The sequence below is a fragment of the Chanodichthys erythropterus genome, chromosome 15 (genome assembly GCF_024489055.1).
Source record: "Chanodichthys erythropterus isolate Z2021 chromosome 15, ASM2448905v1, whole genome shotgun sequence".
NCBI lineage: Eukaryota > Metazoa > Chordata > Actinopteri > Cypriniformes > Xenocyprididae > Chanodichthys > Chanodichthys erythropterus.
In genome coordinates, this window is record NC_090235.1 from 12,681,918 (window position 1) to 12,705,000 (window position 23,083).

General features: G+C 32.1%; 2 protein-coding genes across 2 annotated transcripts in view; one reads left to right on the forward strand and one right to left on the reverse strand.

The window, feature by feature from the left end:
• Positions 1–259: 259 nt before the first annotated feature.
• On the forward strand, positions 260–9,123 carry rnf5 (ring finger protein 5). The gene is made up of 6 exons (XM_067410894.1): positions 260–521; positions 3,340–3,358; positions 4,892–5,004; positions 6,239–6,293; positions 6,367–6,475; positions 7,252–9,123. The coding sequence occupies exons 1-6, from the start codon at positions 322–324 to the stop codon at positions 7,368–7,370; spliced, it is 615 nt and encodes a 204-aa protein (XP_067266995.1). The 5' UTR covers positions 260–321; the 3' UTR covers positions 7,371–9,123.
• A 2,193-nt stretch (positions 9,124–11,316) lies between these two features.
• The window catches only part of slc44a4 (solute carrier family 44 member 4), a 26,484-nt gene continuing 14,717 nt past the window's right edge, over positions 11,317–23,083 (reverse strand). The window contains exons 10-22 of the mRNA XM_067410893.1: positions 21,500–21,612; positions 20,978–21,100; positions 19,183–19,282; positions 18,819–18,911; positions 18,510–18,612; positions 18,142–18,401; positions 16,505–16,599; positions 16,212–16,315; positions 16,043–16,116; positions 14,636–14,706; positions 14,472–14,566; positions 12,144–12,228; positions 11,317–12,060 (exon numbers count right to left, since the gene is read on the reverse strand). Of these exons, the coding sequence (XP_067266994.1) occupies positions 11,954–12,060; positions 12,144–12,228; positions 14,472–14,566; positions 14,636–14,706; positions 16,043–16,116; positions 16,212–16,315; positions 16,505–16,599; positions 18,142–18,401; positions 18,510–18,612; positions 18,819–18,911; positions 19,183–19,282; positions 20,978–21,100; positions 21,500–21,612 (1,423 nt within the window). The 3' untranslated portion in view covers positions 11,317–11,953. The remainder of the gene's footprint in view (positions 12,061–12,143; positions 12,229–14,471; positions 14,567–14,635; positions 14,707–16,042; positions 16,117–16,211; positions 16,316–16,504; positions 16,600–18,141; positions 18,402–18,509; positions 18,613–18,818; positions 18,912–19,182; positions 19,283–20,977; positions 21,101–21,499; positions 21,613–23,083) is intronic.

Sequence of the window (23,083 nt, forward strand, 5' to 3'; positions counted from 1 at the left end):
ATGAGGGTAAAATATTAAAATTCCAATAAAAATAAACACCTCTGCCAAAATTCATGTATTTGGCATTAACAAAGGCACACTTATAACAAAAAACAAAACTGAAATGGACAAAAATGTCCATAAGGTTGCACAAGGGTTAAAGTTGCATTAAACTATAATAATAATCACGTGTTTACTCAACAACACAACCTGCCCCGCCCACCCGACTCCAGCGGAAGTGCTCGCGCGCAGTGGGAGGGGTTAGTGACTGACGTGGCGTCACGTCCGCGCGAGAGCGAGACGCAGGAGGAGTGTACGCGCAGTGAGTGCGAGCGCGAGAGGATGGAGGCCGCAGAGCAGCAGCGGAGCTCGAGTGACGGCGCGACCGCCAGAGGAGCGGGAGTCCCGGGCAGCGGAGGCGGAGCAGGGCCGGGAGGAAGCGCGGAAGGAGAGCGCGACAGAGATCGAGCCACTTTCGAGTGTAACATCTGCCTGGACACCGCCCGAGACGCCGTCATCAGCCTCTGCGGACACCTGTTCTGGTACAACCAATCGATAATCGATCACCATCAATATCATAACAGTAGGAGTCTAAACATTAAAACACACACAGCTTGACAGTGCGAAAACACTGACAGCGAGACTCTTTACTATAGTAACCAAACCTAGCTGTGCTGATAATACCTGTTATTGATATTAACTCACATAAAACTGCAGAAACACAACATGCAAAAACTACAACAGTGATTGACTGACAGTCTGACATGTTGACAGGCATTAAAGCTCATGTTACTACCCTTATTTCGCCATGTTAATCAATCATAATTCCATAGTTACAACAGTTACTGTTAAAATGTAGTAACTATAGTATGTAATATTCTTTAAAGTACATTGCAACATCATTTAAATACCATGGTACCACCACAGTGAGGACATAGTCACTGCAGTTCTTGTTACTATAGTAAAACTGTGGTAAGCCATATTCAGAATAAGCCCCTGCATTAATATACTATAATTTTGCAGTAGTAAAATAACAGTATTTTTTGTTTGGCTATGATATTTTGTGAATTTTTGAGCTTTGCGACAGTTTGAGATGATTGACAGGATGAAGTGTTTTATTGTGCTGCTGTTGTTGTTTTCATCACGCACTAATAAGATGATTTTTCAGCTTGTTTAAGTGTCGGTTTGGTGTGTGAAGATCCTCAAACACTCATTTATCTGAGTTTATAACATGACGTAATTGTCAGGCAGAGTAATTAATGAATTAATTGGTTTATTTATTTTAAATGGGACAGTTTATTGAACTTTTAGATGAAATTTAAAAAAAGTTTGCATATGTGGTTTTGTTGAGTATCATATTTGACACATAATGGCTCATATAGTGAGAAAAAGGACTCAACTGAGCAAAAACATGCACATTTTTGCATGATGCTAATATTTATATGACCGAAAAGCAACATAAAATGCATATAAATATCAATATCTGCCAATAATGTCTTAGTAAAATTATATTTAAATGCCTAGTTTTATGATCAAATCTCTGTAGTTTTAAAACATATAATGCAATGCAATACAGTGATGATTGAGAGATGAAGAAATAAACCTAATGATCATATTTGATAAGTAAACCTGAGCTGCTTCAGTCATGTTCATCTTGAAATATTACTAACAATATTAGTTATTCTTACGTTCACTTGATAAAAATCAGTGCATAAAAAATCTAAACTATCAGTCAGATGACAGAAGGACTGTGACTGGCTTATCAGTGAAGTTTTGATTGAAATTCATGTAATAAGTATGATACAAAAGGCTTTATAGGGTTAATTCAACTTTAAGTAGCTTTTAGCAGTCTGTCTGTTTGTCTGCAGTCGTTTCTGTAATAAATACTAGAGCGTCTGAAACAAACAAGCTCCTCATTCAGTTATGCAATGTCTTGATGAGTTAATTCCATTAAATCGGGTTGTTTTTTCAGCTGAACTCTTGTTGATGCGCTCTGAGTGAGTTTTCTGTAGTATCGGTCGGATCTCGTTCAGGGCCGTTACTGTGAGATTATCAGGTTAATGAGAGATTAGACTCTGCAGGAGGATTGAGGTCGTAGTGAGGAGTAAGAATAGACGCACACGTAACGCTGACCCCTGTTTGAGTGATCGGGACCCTTCACTCGTCTCACACTCATGTTTGTTTTGTAGATTTGCAGATGTTGTGGATTGTGTTTGTGATTGTGTGCATGACAAACGTCTCTTCGTTATTCACTATTTAGGCAACAAACATGTCAGATTCAACTGCTTTCCATCTTATTTTACATAATATTATTTTATAATTAATTCTATAGGCTATACTGTACACTTAACATGAAAGTTATTGAGCAAATCATGGCATATTGAGAGAGAAATTACAGGAAATGTTACCCTGGACCACAAAACCAGATGAACCAGATGAGAAATATTGAGAAAATCGCCTTTAAAGTTGTTCAAATAAATTCCTTAGCAATGCATATTACTTACAAAAATACACTTTTGATATATATATATATATATATCAGTAGGAAATTTACAAAATAACGTAATAACGTAATCTTAATTTCCTAATGATTTTTTGGCATAAAAGATCATTTTGAACCATACAATGTATTATTGGCTATTGCTACAGATAAACCTGTGTGATATATGACTGATTTTGTGGTCCAGGCTCACAAATGTTTGTGAAAATTATTTCAATTAACCTGCATTTTGAAATTGTTTTCATGACAATTAAAATCATTTATCCCCTGAATTCTCATCACTATAATTCCCTTTTTTACTGTAGTAATATATCAGTATTTTTTACGTTGCTGTAATAAGACTTAAGAAGGGGAAATGTTTAATTGTAAATTGAACTTTCATAGAAAAACTATCACAGTGCATGAAATATTAAAATGCAATTCTAAAAATGCTTGTATTTTCTTGTGATTTTTTGGGGTGAAATATCACACAGTCCTGTTATCAACAGGTTTCACCATATTTTATATTCACAACTTATGGTAGCTTTTAATTTTCATGCCAAATAAATTCTGAGAACAGATGTGATTTATGCAGACCATTTGCATCTATGCAGATCATTTGCATTTATGCAGATCGTTTGCAGTAGCACAGATGACCTAAACTTTAAGCATTTAGTACATTTATGCATTTGGCAGATGCTTTTATCTGAAGAGACGTACATTGCATCTGGTTAGGTTGGGAATCGAACCCATTTTCTTGTGTTTTGAACTGCATTATCTACTGTTTGAGCTACAGGAATACTATAGGATACTGAGAAACAGAAATGCATGAACTAATTTTTTACTTCTCTCTGTCTCTCCTGGTTTGTTGGCTTGTGCAGTTGGCCTTGTCTTCATCAGGTGAGTGTGAGTCTTGTGATGTTGTTGTTCAGCTCTTGTTAGATTGTGTGTGTCGTGTACTGTGATGTTTTGTATAAGTATGAGTAGCATAACTAATATAATGGCTGACATTATAAATGATACTTTATCTGTTCATACTGAGTGGAATCACATTCTTACAAGTATTAAAATATTATAAATAATGTACAGTAAAAATCTGGATAATGTACAGTCACTATTGTATTTTATATTTCTATATTTTAAAAAGAAATTAATACTTTTATTCAGCAAGGACACATTAAATTGATAAGACATTTATAATGTTACAAAAGATTTGATTTCAAATTAATGCTGCTCTTTTGAACTTTCTATTCATCAAATGATCCTGAAAAATATATTTTTTTAAAAATAAAAGAACTGTTTTCAACATTGATAATAATCATAAACATTTCTTGAGCAGCAAATCCTCATATTAGAATGATTTCTGAAGGATCATGTGACACTGAATGATGCTGAAAATTCAGCTTTGATCACTGGAATAAATTACATTTTACTATATATTCACATAGAAAACTGTTATTAATATTACTTTATAATTAGTTATATAGGCTATACTGTACACTTAACATGAGAGTTATTGAGCAAATCATGGCATATTGAGAGAGAAATTACAGAAAATGTGACCGTGGAAAGAAAACCAGTCATAAGGGTACATTTTTTGAAATCATCATCTGAAAAGCTGAATAAATAATCTCCACTGATGTGTGGTTTGTTAGGATAGGACAATATTTGGCCGAGATATTTGAAACTATTTGAAAATCTGAAATATGAGGCTGCAAAAAAATCTAAATATTGAGAAAATATATATATATATTTTCTTTAAAGTTGTCCAAATGAAGTCTTCAGCAATGCATATCCACTCACAAAAATACATTTTTGATATATATACAGTAGGAAATTTATAAAATATCTTCATGGAACATGATCTTTACTTAATATCCTAATGATTTTTGGCATAAAAGAAAAATCGATAACTTTGACCCAGCTATTGCTACAAATATACCTGTATATATCATTTATACCTGTAAATATTTCTCCTTTTTACTGTAATATTATATCAATATTTTTGACGTTGCTGTAATAAGACTTAGGAGGGGGGGGAATGTTCATGGAAAAGTGCATGAAATTTTAATAGTTCTAAAAATGCATGTATTTTCTTATGATTTTTATTTTGTATTTTTAAGGATGCATTAAATTGATCAAAAGTGACAGTAAAGACATTCATGATGTTACAAAAGATTTTATTTCAAATTAATGCTGTTCTTTTGAACTTTCTATTCATCAAAGAATCCTGAAAAATAACGTTTTTAAAAATAAAAGAAACTATCAACATTAATAATAATCATAAATTCAGCTTTGATCACAGAAATAAATTACATTTTGCTATATATTCACATAGAAAACAGCTATTTTAAATTTCCCGGTTTACTGTATTTTGGATCAAATAAATGCAGTCTTGTTGAGCACAGTCTGATTCTGTCCCGTGTGTTTCAGTGGCTGGAGACGCGGCCCAGCAGGCAGCAGTGTCCCGTGTGTAAAGCAGGAATCAGTCGAGATAAAGTCATTCCTCTGTACGGCCGCGGCAGCACCAGCCAGGAAGATCCCAGGTACTGCTCCGGAAGAATAGTGCACTGCATACTGCCTTACTGACTGTTATTACAGGCATCATCAATGATTGGCATTTCAAACTTTCACATCACATGACCTTATGAAGTTCCTTGTGTAGTTCAGTGAGTGCAGCAGTCATCTCAGACATAAAATTATTAGGCAACACTTTGGTATGAGGAACATACATACACAGTCACTTCTGCCCCAGTAAACTCTTAATTTACTGCTTATTAATAGTTAGTAAGGTAGTTGTCAAGTTTAGGTATTGGGAAGTATTATGGGATGTAGAATATGGTCATGCATTAATATGTGCTTTATAAGTACTAATAAACAGCTAATAACAACTAGTTAAAAGTGAGAATCGTTCCCCATACTAAAGTATTGACAATTATTTTTATTATTTTGCATTTTTAATATAATTTTGTGTAAAGTGATTTTGGTTCTCTGATCAGATAATGAGTCAAGTAGGAGTCAAGTTCACTGGGTATGGAAGGTCAAGTCAAGTGCATTGCATTGTGGGTCTCGAACAGCACAGCTCTATTTTTCTGGCAGTTATTTCATGTATACAGAAAATTCACTGCAAAAATAGCTTGACATTCAGAACAAACTGATGTAGAGCTTGTGTGTGCTTTGGGTCACATGTTCATGCCGGAAGGACTGAAAAATTAATGAATAATTAATTTTAATAAACAACCTTGAAAACCATTGGGATTTGGGTTTGTTTGTAGTGCTGCATCAGGGTTATTATTTAACTATTAAAACATTTTTGTAATGATTTAAATGAATCTGAAATAAAATATAAATATTAGATGAAAAACGTAAATTAGAATTGTCGCCTCGGCAACTAACTGAAACGAAGCTTAAGTTGAAGCACTGAAATTATTAACTGGAAATAAAGAACAATCTAACAAGTAATATAAAAAATGATTAAAAAAGTAAAATTAAAACTGAAAATGTTCAAATAAAAGATGATTCTATATATTAATAAAAACTATAATAGTATATCGATAATATAGAGAAGCGATTAGTCAGACGACGGTAATATATTTTAATATTTATTAATATTAATGAATAAATAATATTTTATTGATATTTTTAAAAGTGTTTGCTTAATACCCTGTTTCTGCATTAAAAGGATTTGTTTTACTGTTAATTCTATTTTCTGCTTTTATTCTAATGTGTATTTGATTGCATGTGTTTGATTGATCATGTGTGTGTGTGTGTGTATTACAGATTGAAAACGCCACCACGACCTCAGGGTCAGAGGACAGAGCCCGAGAGCAGAGGGGTGAGCGTGTGTCCTGACATCATTATGGTGTGCTTATGAATGTATTAACATGAACATATCGTCTCTGCAACAGTTTCAGGGTTTTGGCGACACAGGTTTTCACATGTCGTTTGGAATCGGTGCTTTTCCGTTCGGTTTTTTCACCACAGTCTTTAACGCCAACGACCCTTTTCACAGACCAGGTCAGTGTTGGTGTGTTTGTTTGTGATATGCTCTCTATAAAGGGGTCACGACATGAGAAATCACATTTGCCTTGATCTTTTGTCATATAAGAGATCATTGTACCATTAAAACATCCTGCAAGTTTCAGAGCTTACAGAGGTCCTTGATTATGATTTGACTTTTTTAACTTCAGTTAGTGTGTAATGTTGCTGTTTGATCATAAACAACATCTGCAAAGTTACAATGCTCAAATTTCCATGCAAAGGGAGATACTTCTTAAGGACTACAATGAGCTTCTTCCTGGGTTAGTGACATCACAAACCCTAAAATTTACATAAACATTTACTGACAATCCTCATTTGTCAGTAAATATATTTTTAATGGCTGCGTGAGATTCTCCAGCTTTGTTGTTGTTGAGCTGTTAAAGCTCCGCCCTCTTCTGGAAAGGGGACGGGGAGCAGCAGCTCATTTGCATTTAAAGGGACACACACAAACGGCGTGTTTTTGCTCACACCCAAATAGGGGCAAATTTGACAAGCTCTAATAAATGATCTGTGGGGGATTTTGAGCTGAAACTTCAGACACATTCTGGAGAGACTTGTGAAAAAAGGCATATATTAGGTCCCCTTTAACATTATAAGTAAACCTCATATTAAAACAATACAGAGAAATCCATGTCATGACCCCTTTAAAGTTTTAGTATTATTATAATAAGAAGCTTTAAGATCATGTCAGGGTTCATGAACTCTCTCAGTCAAAGGTGTTTGGTTCATTTCTGAAGCCTGTGTGTGTTCAGATCCTCATTATGGAGGCGATCATCAAGGCAACGGCAATGCCAACAACGGCAACAACTGGCAGGACTCGCTCTTCCTCTTCCTGGCCATCTTCTTCTTCTTCTGGATGCTGAGCGTGTGAGATGATGGACGAGGACACTGTCCCATGTGTGCTTTCAGAAGATAAACTCACTATCTGTCTGTCTCATGTCCATATATGCGCGCACACACACACACACACACACACACACACGCGTCAGTGTTGTGAGACAGTATTAATGACCGCCGTCAGTAGATCAAACACTACAGGAGCTGATGAATCTCACCAAAACATCTCATGTTTCACCTCAGAAATTACATTGTGCATAAAGAAAGGATTTTCATGATTATTAAACGCATTCATCCCCAAATTCTCATTACTTTAATGTGATGTTTTTACTGTAGTAATATAAAAAATTTTTTTTTTTTTTTTTTTTTTTTAGCATTATGGTAATAAGAATTGGCAGGGGAGGATATGTTTTATTAATTGCTAAGTAATTAACTGTCATAAGTTCATGAAGAATTCATAATGCATTTTCTTTTTTGTGATTTTTGGGGTGGAATATTACCCAGAACTCATTCTCGACAGGTTTCTTGAGGTTCACCATGTTTTCCGCTTTCTGTAGCTTTTCATTTTCATGCCAAAGAAATTCTGAACCGAGAGAAATATGAAGACAGAAGTGTGATTTATGTATGGATTTACTATTTGGATACTCCTGAAAGCGCTTTGAGGCCGTTACACTGTGCGTTTGGACGGCACATATATACAAAAAAACAAAACAAGTAATTTATTTTGGAGTGAAATATGACCTGAACATGCTTTTGTGAGATTCGCTCATCGTTTTCAGTGTTCAGGGTTTAGAATCGCCTCAAAGATGCTCGTTAGTCATAAGCTAATCCAAATCAGACGCTAGAGTTCCGGTTTCGATGCGGTTCACACGCGTTCAGACCCGGATGGAGCTTCAGGTCTGTTCAGGAAGTGTTTCCACAACAGTTTTATCTGCTGTGTTTGATGTGTAAAGCAGACGTGACCGCTAACACACAGCGTACGTCGTAATTATGAGTTAACACGCTATTAGATATGATTTACAGGGTGAATGAGTGATGCTAGTGGGTGAAATCTGAGTAAATATATTGTCATAGATAAGAAACTTAGAAAAACAGTGAATTTAATTTTCATCCTGATAATGTTGTGTTGGAGTGTGTATGTATGTGTATATATGGATATTGTACATGATGTTTTTAAGCGTCTCTCTGTCATTGGCTGTGACGTTGATTGACAGCCGGGAGGTGATGGTTTGTAATCCTGTTGGTTTTAACTGTTTGTCAGTGTAACAAACATCCTGTGAAACAACATTTGTGTTTATTTCCTCTCACTGCACAGTCCTTCTGGACCTCTTGTCTGAAGACTCTGACCACACCCACTTTTAAAATGTTGCCGCAGGTCGTGTTGATTGACGGCTGCTGGGCATGAAGTGGGTGGGGTTTACAGTCAGAATCCGTTGATTCTTATTGGATGATTTTGGGTGGCTTTAGTTGAAATTGCTCTTTTTCCTTTTTTGCATATCACTGGTTAATTATGTTTGTAATGAGTCTTTTATGCCATAAAGAGTCTTTTGGTAGCTAAATTGCATATAATTATTGTGCGTATGCGGCAGAAACTAAAGTGGGTGTGGCCTGTTCTCTGGCACTTGATAAATAAACATTTAATACAACTGGTGTGGTTATTTTTATTATCTTTTTATATAGTATTTTATTGAAGTTTCTATAATTAGAGAAAACTAACTATATAAACAGAATTGGTGCAAAGTCAGAGTTGGAAACGTCTTGATTTTGTATGCATGCAAATTATGTAATACCCAAGGTACACATTTCTAGTAATTGTACAGTTAATTTTCATATTGTATTTTCAGAAAGTTTTGGAATATTTTTCCTCTCCCCATATGTGTCACTACCGAAACACAATAATAAAAATAAGGTTATATTGACCTATTAAGATTTTGTTTACATCTACCTTTTAAATATATATTTTTGCTATTTTTTTTAAGAGTTTTCACATGTAAATAACAATTGCAATTTTAGCAATATTTCAAGTTTAATTTATGAGATTTGTTGTGTTTTGAATCCAATTTGTCCTTGTAAAAGGAATAAAGTTAATCAAACTGATTTCAAAGTTAAGATTCATTTGTTTGAATATACAAACACTATCGTAGCATCTTAGTTGATAATTCAATATACTTTTTGACAAAACATCCCGTGTTTCAGTAGTGACCACATCACATTACACAATTTTATACTAAAACATATTAAAACACTAATGATTTACATAACTGTACTAAATTGTTGTTTATTTCCCCCAAATAAATGATTATGTTCCCTTTTGTCACCACAAAACGATGGCATGTTTCGGTAGTGACGATTTTAGATATTTTTGAGTCTAGCTCAAAGATGATTAGATGGTTAGTTAGCACACTTCTAAACAGTTGTACACAGAAAAACTAATTTTAATGGAATAACATCCAAAAAAAAGGCGTTTGGTATATTTCCTGATCAAAAATGTGTTAAAATCAGTATCAGTCAATGCACTAAAACAGAGAGTTTCGGTAGTGACATGAATTTTTACGTAAGGTTTATGATTTAATTTTTAAAATAAAAAATATATATTTTAAAAACAATGGAATTTTTTTTTTTCAATATTTTCACGTTGAAATTTAGGGGTTAGGGTTGGGGACATACACCTCCCAATTGAAAGTACCCAATAAATGATGATTTTAAATAAATTAAACTTACTGATATTTTAAATATTATTGTGGGATTCAGTAGATGATACACTGTAAAAAAAAAAAAAAAAAAAAATCAAAAGTTGAGAAAATTTAAAATTTTAAGGCAACAAACTTCAGATTTTTGAGTTTTCTCAACTTCTTGTATTCAGTTTATACAACAAAATGTTGAGAAAACTCAAAAATCAGATTTTTTTACAGTGAAGAAGGATCTTGGTAAACATCTCAAAGTTGAACACAAATGCTTTTTATATGTGTTTTTTTGGGTTGTGGGACAGCAGTTTGCACCAATTCTGTAGAATGGCCCATATACGTGCATGTGTGTATAATTTATATATATAATGATTTTAGCATATTTGTGACAAGAAAAATAGTTTGTGATGTCATAATTTTGTGTACTTTGCTCAAACACAATGAAATGTTGAAACAAACCATCTAATACTTCACAGACATCATCAGATCTATTGTCAATACTGAAGTGATAATCGGCTCAGGTCATCTGATATGGCTTCATCTATAGATAGTGCAAGTTATATTATAACTGCACCTTGAGCTGTTATGAACTAATGCACGACTATAATGACCAGTGAATGATATCAGAGACCGGTTCTGCTGGTTTGGAGTTGCAGGAAGCCTTCAGGACACAAACACATTTATTTTCCAGCAATACATGTTTTCACTGTTATACGGTAGGTGGCGCTGTTATGCATCTTCTGAAAGAGTACAGAATCTATTTCAAAACACAAAAGAAGCAGCAGGAACAAGTGATCGACACATGTAAAATAATGTGATTATCAAACTTAAATCAAAACTGACTAATGTTACTGAATTATAAATAAATATAGAGGTATAAAGAGGTTTAGTGAAGCTTAATGATTGTTGATGGACACAATCTACTCCATCTGTTACGAACAGTCTGTTTCGAAATAAAACTAAAAATGTTAAGCATTATTTTAATTGATTTAATTGTGTCAGATCCGGTGCTACGACTTAGGAAATTAATAATATTAGTTTTTAATTTTCATTGAACATTTCATATTAAGTCTAATAGCCTAATTTTCAGTCATTTTATTCCAATTACTTGCAAAAGCAAAATTCTTTGTTTCAGTTGTATTGTTTTCACAGAAGTGTTAATAATTTGGCTGTAAGATGCTTTGCTTTAGTTGAGTGAATTCTGTTATTTTCAGTTCAAACATTCACAATCCTGAAACTGATGGCAAATATATAAGAAAATAAGCACCTGGTTTGTTTAATGTACAACATTTTTATTAAATTTATGTATGTATATATATCTTTAAATAAATATTCTCTGTTTATTTCCAGTTTACACTAAATCACACAAAACTAAACACAAATAATATAAAAACAGTGTGAAACTATAAAAACATTCAAAACAAAGGCTTCTTTCATTCATGCTTATGGTGTTTCATATTTTGGACTTCGTATTTTATTTTCTATTGCAAAAAGTGAAAAATGTGACTTTAAAAACAGTACAGTAGTTTTGGAAGAACAGATAAGTTATTAGTCTGAACCAAAAACAGTCAATTAAATGTGCAATATAGTTTCACTGTGCATATCTTAGTAAAAATACAAACCAAATGATATTAATAAAGGCTAATAAAAATGCTTTGGCTCACAGACATTATTCAAATGCACTGAACGATCTTCAATTTTGGTGACAAAAGTGTGTCAAGAAAAAATTCACAGGCACATTTTCAGTAAAATCAGTTAAATGAACTCGGAGATGGTCGAGTCTTGGTAACATGTCTAAGAAAAAAATGAAACTGGGAATAACGATGTTTAAAAGTGTTTGTACGTGGATTCGTTGGGATCTTCAAAGTGACGGTGCTTGAGAGTTTGAAGGCAGAAACCCTCATCCTCATCTTCATCATCATCATCATCATCATCAGCCCGTCTTGGGCTGTTTGTTCTTCTTGTTGAGGATCTTCATCAGGTTCTTGGACATGAAATACGGCTTCTCTGCACTGCCGTCGTTTCGCTCCAGATCCTCCACTGCACCACAGAAACAATGTTAGGACAGTAATATATGCTGTAGACTCACCATGAATCATGATGTTGTGGAGAGAGACACTCACAGAAGCACAGGAACAGTGTGTCCACACCCATGTTATACACGCTGAAGAAGCCGTGAGCGATCAGATACGCTCCAAACACCACCGTCTGTTAGCACACAAACACACACGTCACTTCTCTGAACACCAACATCTGTCCAGATCACACTTACCTCTGCCTCCTTAAAGTCTACATCTCATCTTATAGCTCATTACAAAATAAAAGTACATTTTTATGTCATCATTTAGACTTTTTATGTTGTAACTGACTTAAAAAGTCAAAATTATGACGTTGCAATTCACACGTTAATTCAAAACAACGAAATTATGTAAAAAAAAATTAATGACTAGTTGAAATTATGACATACTAAGCCAAAATGATTGACTGTCAATTTTGACTTTTGGCTTATAATGACTTTTTAAATAAAAAAATATATATAAAAAAGTCAAAATTATGACTTCAAATGTGATCATTTTACCTTTTTATGTTAATTTTGACTTAGTACGTAAATTTCAACATGTTATAATTAGGACGTTTTAAGTCATCAAAATTAGTCGAAGTTATGACAAGAAATTCATAACATTCAAATATTCATAATTAATCATAATGAATAATCATGAGTTATGAATAATTATTAATATTTCTCTATTGAGCTAACTAGCAACACAATGTGATAATTTTACCGTTTTGTCAATTTTGAGAGTGTGTGAATTTCAACTTGTTATAAGTGACTTTTTAAGTCGTCAAAATGATGAGTCGAAGTTATGACCAAAAAAAGAATAACAAAGTCGAAATTATGACATACTAAATCGAAATTGTAATTTTGACTTAGTAAATTTTTTACTTAATGTTAATTTAAATTTTTTACGTCATATTTTTTAATTAGTATTTAAATTTCGACTCGTGACAACTTTTGTGACAAATAAAAATTGATAAAAAAAGTAAAAATTATGACTTAATATTTGATAATTTTACCTTTTTTTACCTAAGTTTTACCTTTTTACGTCATATTTTCAAATTAGTATGTAAATTTCGACTCGTGTGGACTTAAAAAAATGGAAAAAAGTCAAAATTACGACAAATTAAAGTTATAACAAAAAATTCATGACAAAGTCTAAATTATGACATACTAAATTGAAATTGTCATTTTGACGTAGTAAATTTTTGCTTAATGTTAATTTCAATTTAGTATGTCATAATTTCGACTTTGTCATGAATTTTTTGTTATAACTTAAAAAAATGGAAAAAAGTCAAAATTACGACAAATTAAAGTTATAACGAAAAATTCATGACAAAGTCTAAATTATGGCATGGTAAATCAAAATTGACATTTTGACTTTTTAATTCATAATTTTAAAATCAGTATGTACATTTCGACTCATGTCGACTTAAGTAAAAAAATGGATATAAAGTCAACAAAAAAAAAAAGGCTTTGTATGTGATAATTTTAACTTTTTGTCAATTTCAAATTAGTGTCAATTTTGAATTTGACGATTTTTTTTTTGGTCATAATTTTGACTTGTCATATTAAGATATGACAATAATATTTAAAAAAATTATGATGAAAAAAGTCGAAAAAATAATTTTAGCTTTGTATGTGAATTTATACTATAGGCTTTTTGTCATAATTGACTTGTTTAGGGCTACGTCCACACGAAGCCGGAGCTTACCCTAAACCGATCTTTTTTTTTCCTCGTCTCAAAAAATATCTGCGTCCACACGAAACCACTGAAACGACTCAAAACGATGTAGTATACATGCCAGACCATTATGTGGCGCTGTAATTCTGCCACAGAAATGCACTTAAAGCAGCGAAGAAGACTTGGAGCATGCGCATAAACCTTGCGTGCTGAATACAAACTTTAGCAAAGCTTAGAAATAACACTTTATTTTGGTTCAGTAGCTTCTGCAGCACGAACACAAGCATGTAGAGTTGGTTATTGCTGTTGTTGGTGGTGTTTTGTGGTGTTAGCGCGTCTGACTAGGGTCGACACGTGGGGTGATGACATCATCGTTTCAGAAAATATACGGATTGCCCCGTCCACACGACAACGCCAAGCCGGCGTTTTCAAATTTTTCCACTGTACGACCTGGTTTCAAAAAATACCGGTTTCACCTTTCGAAAACGCCGGATCCGTGTGGACGAAACGCCTATCCGATAAACAATTTGTGCGGTTTCACTGAAGCGCGTCTCCGTGTGGACGGGGCCTAAATTAAAGAAATGGATCAATTCTCTTTGTAAGTGTAATGTTTACAGACAGCGAATGAATGGATCAAGTCTGCAGTTTCAGGTTTTGTGTACATTAATGGATCTGAGCGGATTGAGGTGTGAAGAAGTGTGTGAATCTCACTATGATGGGCATCCAGTAGTAGTTGAGAGCCGCCGTTTCAAACGTGGTTCCTGGAGTCGGAATCCTGCCGGAGAAGAAGAAGAACGCCAGCACACCTGAGAAGAGACGAGACGTCAGAGATCTGAAGTGTGTCTGTAGCGTATGAAGATCTCTCTCTCACTCACCCACTCCACCGACCACCAGCAGCTTCCCGAAGAACAGCAGCAGATCCGTCACTTTATCCAGCACCACCACGCTGAGAAACCACAATAACACATTTACTCCACAGCAGCACATCAACAGTAGAAATCAGGAGATTCATTTTATCCTGATTATGACATTTTGTCATCATTTTTAATTAGCATGTCATAATTTCCACATTTAAATTTAAAGTTGTGTCAATTATGACACATTTATATATTTCAAACCTTCGACTTTTTGTCATAATGTCGACTTGTCGAAATTGTTGCATAAATAGGCAAAATTGACACTTGTGTCATAATTATATATGACCATAAACAACATTCAACTTAGTTTCTGCTTAGGGTTAGGTGCCTTTTTGTCATAATTTTAACTTTTTAAGTCATAATTTTGACTACAATTATGACTTTCGATGTCATAAGTCAATTTTTACTGTCAATTTCCTCTTTTTGTCATAAATATGGCATTTTATGTCCGTTTTTACTTAGTATGTCATAATTTCAACTTTTTGTCATTATTTTGACTATTTACCTTATAATGTTTTATTGTCAGTTTTATCTTTTTGTCAGAAATATGGCATTTTGTCCGTTTTTATAAGTATGTCATAATTTCAACTTTTTATGTCATAATTATGACTTTTAAGTCATAATTTGTAGTCAGTTTTGACTTTTTATGTCATAAATATGGAATTTTATATAAATTTTTACTTAGTAAGTCATAATTCTTTTACTATTCATTTTTTTTATGTCATAAATATGGCATTTTGTCAGTTTCAACATTTTAAGTCAATTGACTTTTTAAGTCATAATTTCTTTTGACTGTCAATTTCAATTTGTCATAATTATTATTTGTATCATAATTGTTTTTTGTCATAATTATGACATTTTACATTAATCTTTTTATTTAAAAAGTCATAATTATGACATAAAAAGTCGTAATTATAACTTCCTGAGTCATAATTTTGCCTGTCAATTTAGTCTTTTTGTCATAAATATTGACTTTTTGTCATAATTAAGTTTTTACTTGGTGTTATAATTTCAACTATTTATTTCTATTTCAACATTTTATGTCAATTGACTTTTCAAGTCATAATTCTGACTTTTTATGTCATAATTATTACATTTTATGTAATTTTTTACTCAGTATGTCATAATTTTGACTTTTTATCACAATCAAGTCATTTTAAGTCATAATTTCGATTGTCAATTTAGATTTTTTGTCAATTTTGACTTGTGTTATAATTGTCTTTTTATTTATAATAAAATATAATAATATAATATAATAAATATGACTTAGTTTTTTAGTATTCTGCCTTCATAATTAAGATTTACCAAAGCATGATTTTTTCTTGTGTAGCAGAAATGGGCTTTATAAGTAAGCTCTGGTCTCACCGTATGATGTTCCTCATGAGCAGAGAGAAGGCGTTCTTAGCGGACACACAGAAGTTCTTCCCGTAGATGGCGATCTATAATCCACAGAAACACTGTCATTGACTCTTTCTGGATCCGGCTGATGATCTGATGCTCATCAGCTCATGTGAGAGAGAGAGAGTTTACGTACCATGATGTAAGCGTTCCTGTTGATGAACTTGATGAATTTCTCCAGACACCAGAAGCAGCATTTGAGACAACACATGAGGAACCGCGTGCACGGGTTCTGAGCCTCTGAACACACACACACACACACACATCTGAGTGAAGCATCAGAGGATGATACATGGCTCATCAACTCATAGTTTGATTGTAAATATTACTTTTTATAACAAACAAGTCAATCTATTCTAGACAAACATGTTTTTCCATCTCACAGAGTTTGAGAAGACAAAAGCTGCACGAATGGAAGTTCTCTCTGACCTTTGAACTTGTGGTCCAGATACTCCAGAATGATCCGGACGATCTGCACCAGCGTGAGAATCAGAGCGCCGAACGCAAGAGAGCCCACGTGATACCTGACCAACAACAAACCCAAAATAACCAAACTATCAGACACGAGATTCACACAGTACAGCAGATCTGTTTCCCTTATTAATATTCACATACTCCAGACAAACCTATTCATAAATGCATCTGTAAGTATGAGCGCCATCTAGTGTCTCAAAACACAATGACATGAGTGATTTCTTCCACATATTTCTGATATTTCTCCAAACGATTTATTAGTGCACTTTATCTTAAACAAACAAACGAAAAAGAACACTTTTCTTTTATCATGACGTCATCAAGACTGCGGAAAAATAATATTTACCAGAAATATCACAGGCTAATATCTATAATCCAAAATATGAACTAATATTTTAAGACTCTTGAGTTTATTTATAAACAAATAAAAAATCTATTTAATATTTTATTTATATTTAGTATTTAATAACATATGTATTATTATTATTTTTTTTATGATCATTATTATTATCTACTGGTTAAATCTTGGTGGATGAATAAAAACAAATATTTTAAGACTTTTAAGTCAATGTATTGAATTTTTTATTATAACCAATACATCAAATTTTATTAAATGGCATATTTATTATTATTATTATTATTACTACTACTAATGAAAATACCTACAAGTTAAATCATTATCAATATCTATGAACAAATATTATATATGGATATAAAATTGTATAATATAATATTAACCAGAAATTATATATATATATAAAATATTTTATAATATATAATAATAATATCCAGAAATATCACAGGCTGATATCTATAATCCAAAATATGAACTAATATTTTAAGACTCTTGAGTCATTTTATTGATTTTCTTATTAAAAACAAATAAAAAAAAATCTATTTAATATTTTATTTATATTTAATATTTAATAAAATATGTATTATTATTATTATTATTATTATTATCTACTGGTTAAATTTCGGTGGATGAATAAAAACAAATATTTTAAGACTTTTTAAGTCAATGTATTGAATCTTTTATTATACCCAATACATCATATTTTATTAAATGGCATATTTATCATCATTATTATTATTATTACTACTACTAATAATAAAATGACCTACAAGTTAAATCATTATCAATAACTATGAACAAATTATCAAATTATATTAAATGGCATATTTATTAATAATAATAATAATAATAATTATAATAATAATACTAACTCCTAAGTCATTATATTAAATTATTAGTATAAATAATAAATCTAAATGATACTTGAAATGATGATTAAAATTATATTAGTGTGAATATAGTATAAATAGTATAAAGCATAAATATAGAAAACTATATAAAAATAGTATATAAATATAGTATAAATAAATGATGCTATTAGTTGAGGGCTGTAGTTTCAATCCACAGGATCCTAAAGAGTTCAACCATTTTTCCTTAATGTGAAGAACATTTCAATAATCTAATGAACCGTTTCCTCTAGAAAGAATCTTTTGTGGATTGAAAGTTTCCACGGATGATGAATGTTCTTCATGAAACCACTGATGTCAGTCAGTATTGGTTGAACAGCAGATCTCACCGCAGCGCTCTCATGAAGGACTGCATCAGAGGGAATGTTGGGATATCTGCGGGTTTCCTGAAGGCCCAGTAATACGAGGCGAAGGCTCCGGCCAGCGTACAGTGACCCAGAGCGATGACGAAGTTCACGCACCACAGGAACGCCACCACGTTATAGATCTGCAGGTTAAAGAGGTTCCTCTGGAACAAACCCTCCGTGTTATAGTTGATGAAGATGCAGCGCGCCGACGGACAGTCGGGATACTGAGTGCTGTTGAACGTCTGAGGAGGAAAACAAGCACAAACCAGATCAACCAGACTGAAGAATCCTGTGTGCGAGTGTGTGCGTGTGTATATGTGTGTGTGTGTGTGTGTGTGTGTGTTTCGGACCTCTGGGTCGCAGGTCTCGTTGGCCCGTATATTTCTGCAGTTGTCCTGTGTGGAGTTCAGCGCCACCACTCTGTACATGGGACCGCCTGACGTGGCCAGATATCTGAACACACACTCCGTCAAAGACTCACAACACACACATGAAAACACACTGAACACACAACTGAACATTCACATAGTCAGTCAAGTCATCTTCATTTATACAGCGCTTTTCACAATACAAATCGTTTCAAAGCAGCTTCACAGTGCTTACACATACACATGAGAAACACACACTGATCTGCACACACACACACACACAAAGGATACAGTGCTGTGATGCCCCAGTACGACACACACACCAACAGCAGCACAAACGTGATGATGGGATAGAAAAGTGTTGACATCATGTGACCCAACGCCCTGAAAACACACACACACACACGTTTACTCTCTACTCAACTTAACTCCAGACACACACACACACACACACACACACACACACACAGAAAACTGTAATTCATCAAATCAATTCACTCATGATCATGATCATATTATTAATGTGTGTGTGTTCTGAGATCAGCTCTGGATTCATCGAGATCACGTGTGTGTGACGCATGAGCAGCTTGTACTAACACACACACACACACACACAGATTAAAACTCCTATGAGACGTCGTCAGTGTTCATTTACTTGCTGGTCTCCTGAATGAGAGCGATGGCGATGAGAATACGAGTCCTGAGGAAGATCAGCGCCAGCAGCAGAACCGCCTCCACGATACACAGAATAATCACTGCAACACAGACAGTCGTGCTTCCTTCATTAATAACTTCAAAATATATTAAATCCTGATGGATAAATACAAACTTAAATTTTTTTATTGAATTTAATTTATTTGAATGTATTATAAATTATTATGATACATAAATATGAACAAATATTTTAAAACTCTTAATTCATTCTATTGCATTGAATTTAATCGAAATTAATATAGATTACATAAAGAAAAGTTTGTCTTGAGAATGAAGCACATTAAAATTAAAAGAGAAATTGAACATAGCTGTAGTATTTAAATTATATTTAATTTAAATTACATTTTAGTTTAATATGAATAAAAACGCTGCGATGTGAATAAATACATTAGAATTAAAACAGAAATTTAACAGATATAGCTCTAGTATTTCAATTACATTTAAATTTAAATAAATTAAATAAAAAAAGTGTGTCATGTGAACCGAGCAAATTAAAATTAAGAGAAACTGACACGAGAGGTGTAGATCCAGTATTTCAATATTTAAATTGAATTATAATTTAAAATTTAAATATAAAATAAATTAAAGTTGCCATGCAAATGAAGCACATTAGAATTAAAGCAGGAACTAAAGAGGTACAGCTCAACTATTTCAATTATACTTGAAATTATGATTTTTAATTTTATTTAAAGTTTGTCAAGCGAAAAGAGCACATTAAAATTAAAAGATGAAGTTTTTTAATTATATTTAAATTAAATTTTAATCTAATGTAAAATAAATCAAATAAAGTTGAAAATGAAGCAGATATGAAACAGGTATAGCTCAAGTATTTCAATTATATTTCAATTAAATAAAATTTGAATTCAATAAAAAAAAAATGTCAAGCAAAAGAAGCACTTTAACATTAAAAAAGAGAAACTGATCTGAGATGAAGCTCCAGTATTTCAATTATATTCAGATTAAATTCTATTTCATTTAATTTCATGTAGTATAAATTTAAGTTATTTTGTAGTTAAATTTAAATTTTCTTGCAAAAGAAGCACTTTAACATTAAACGATAAATTGATCTGAGATTAAGTTCTAGTGTTTAAATTATATTCAGAATAAATTCTATTTAATTTTAATTGAATGTAGTATAAATTAATTTAAAGTTGCCATGTGAAGGAAGCACATTAAAATTAAAACAGAAATTGAACAGATATAGCTCTAGTATTTCAATTACATTTAAATTAAATTTAAAATAAATTTAAAAATGTTTGTCATGTGAATTAAGCAAATTAAGTTTAAGAGAAACTGACCCGAGAGGTGTAGCTCCAGTAATTCAATTATATTTAATGTAAAATAAATTGAATAAAGCTGTCATACAAATGAAGCCAATTAGAATTCAAACTGAAATTAAACAGGTATAGCTCAAGTATTCCAATTATATTTCAATTCAATAAAATTTGAATTCAATAAAAAAAAAGTCAAGCAAAAGAAGCACATTGAAATTAAAAGAGAAACTGATCTGAGATGAAACTCCAGTATTTCAATTATATTCAGATTAAATTCTATTTCTTTTTAATTTCATGTAGTATAAATTTAATTTAAGTTTGTTGTTTTTTAGTTACATTTAAATTATCTTGCAAAAGAAGCACTTTAACATTAAAAAAGAAATTGATCTGAGAGATGAAGTTCCAGTATTTCAATGAAAGCATCATTATTTGGATGTGTAAACTCAAAGTGCGGAGACTCACAGAAGGCCAGCCAGGTGTCCCGCACCTGCAGATAGACGTTGACATTAGTGGTGAAGCCCACGTTATTGAAGGTCAGGCTGGAGCTGGCCAGAGACATGTACTCGTTATAGCAGTACCAGATCCCTGACGGACAGAGAGAATCACACACTCAACACTGGAGCTGCTCCAAACACCCAAGATTAATCATATCAGTCAGCAAAAATATCATCTGCTACTTTTACTAGCCCAAAATGTTTATATCAGCATGAAGTCTGAAGTTATCGATTAACCATTCATTAATCTTTAATTAAATCATGTGAAACCCTGTCAGCAGCGTGATTCAACAAGTTTCCAGCAGCTCAGTCAAAATAAACAAGATGTTTAATGACAGCATTTTGTGCCAGCGAGAAAATATTTGCACATAGTTTCTCATATCTGGATTGGACAAAAGATGTCAGATATGGGATTTATCAGTTGATCATGTCATAGCTGTTTAGAACACAATGTAACAAGATCAAAGAAGAGTTCAAAAGCTGAACTCACCGAAGGCTCCGACCGCCAGAACCCCGACGATGAGGATCCAGATCAGGATGGGCGCAGTGAAGCGCAGCAGCAGGAGGAAGAGGACGCTGACCACCATCGCAATGACCAGACCTCTGACACACACACACATTCAACACTTCACACACTATCTCACAACTTCATGATCAGATATATAAAATGTCCAAAGAACAAAGGTCCAAGTTTGCATTTTATTTCAAATATTAATAAATAAATAAATAATTAAATAAATAATAATAAATAATAAATTACAACAAGAACTATAGTCTATTGACAAGTAAATAAAATCAGAGATTTCATTTCATTCAAAAGAGAAACTAATAAGCTAAAAATACTAGAAAGTCAATTGTTTTCCTAATAAATACTGTATATAAATACATATAAAACTGAATAATTTTATAAAAAAATATAACAATTTACACATGAATTACAATGTATTTGTGTATATTTATATATTATATTAAATTAATTTATATTAATTATACATTTTTTAATATGTTTTAATATACATATTTTGCTACTTGAAATAAAATAAATGTTAACGGAAATTAAATAAAATATAAAAAACTTGTTTTATTTTAGCTAGTTGCCAATATTTTTCCTTTTAATTTAATTTAACTTGATTCACTAAAATAACTAAAACTAAAATAAAAATGTATACAAAAATATACAGATATATTTAAAAAACAAATGAAAAATAAAAAAATTACTAAAATTAACTAAAATGAAAATAGAAAAGATTAAAATGAAAATGATTCAAAATATTAATAAAAAAATAATAGCATCTATATATATCTATATATCTATATATGTATATACATATATATATATATATACATATATATATATATATTTAGATGCTACTATTTTTTATTAATATTTTATAATTGCAAAATTATGCAAATGATTAATATTTGCATAATTTTATTATTATACAGTTTAACAATAATTATATATATATAAATATATATATAAATTACTGTTAAATTGTATAATAATAAAATTATGCATACATGGAGTTGAAACTCAAAAGTCATACTGTGAAAATAATTCAAATGCATATAAAAGTATGAATTTCAGTGCATAAACAACAAACTATCAAATCAAGCTGCATTTATGTTCAGGTGCATTTATTTTAAAAAGTACTTTTCTTAAAGAATATTTGTTGAAAGTAGAGATGCACTGACAGTTTAAAAATATATATGCTGTCAATCAAAAGAGGGCAGAAAAATGTACTGAATTTGTGCTTTGTGTACAGAAAATGCTAAGAATCTAGTTGATGTTCAATATTAATAGTAATTATATGAATTAATAACATTCATAAAGTTAAGAAATATTCATTTAATCTTTAATTAGAATGTAATTAATGTGTTTGTTTATAACTGATCCAGTTACAAAAGGCAGAACGCCCAAACTATCATTATCAGCAAATATGACTCTGAATAATCGGCTATCGGTGGAGAAGGTTTTTAGGTATCGGTGCATCTCTAGTTGAATGTTTGAGTGTTTCCCGCAGCATGACTGACTGGATCAGCACATGAACGTCAGAGTGACACTAAAGATCTG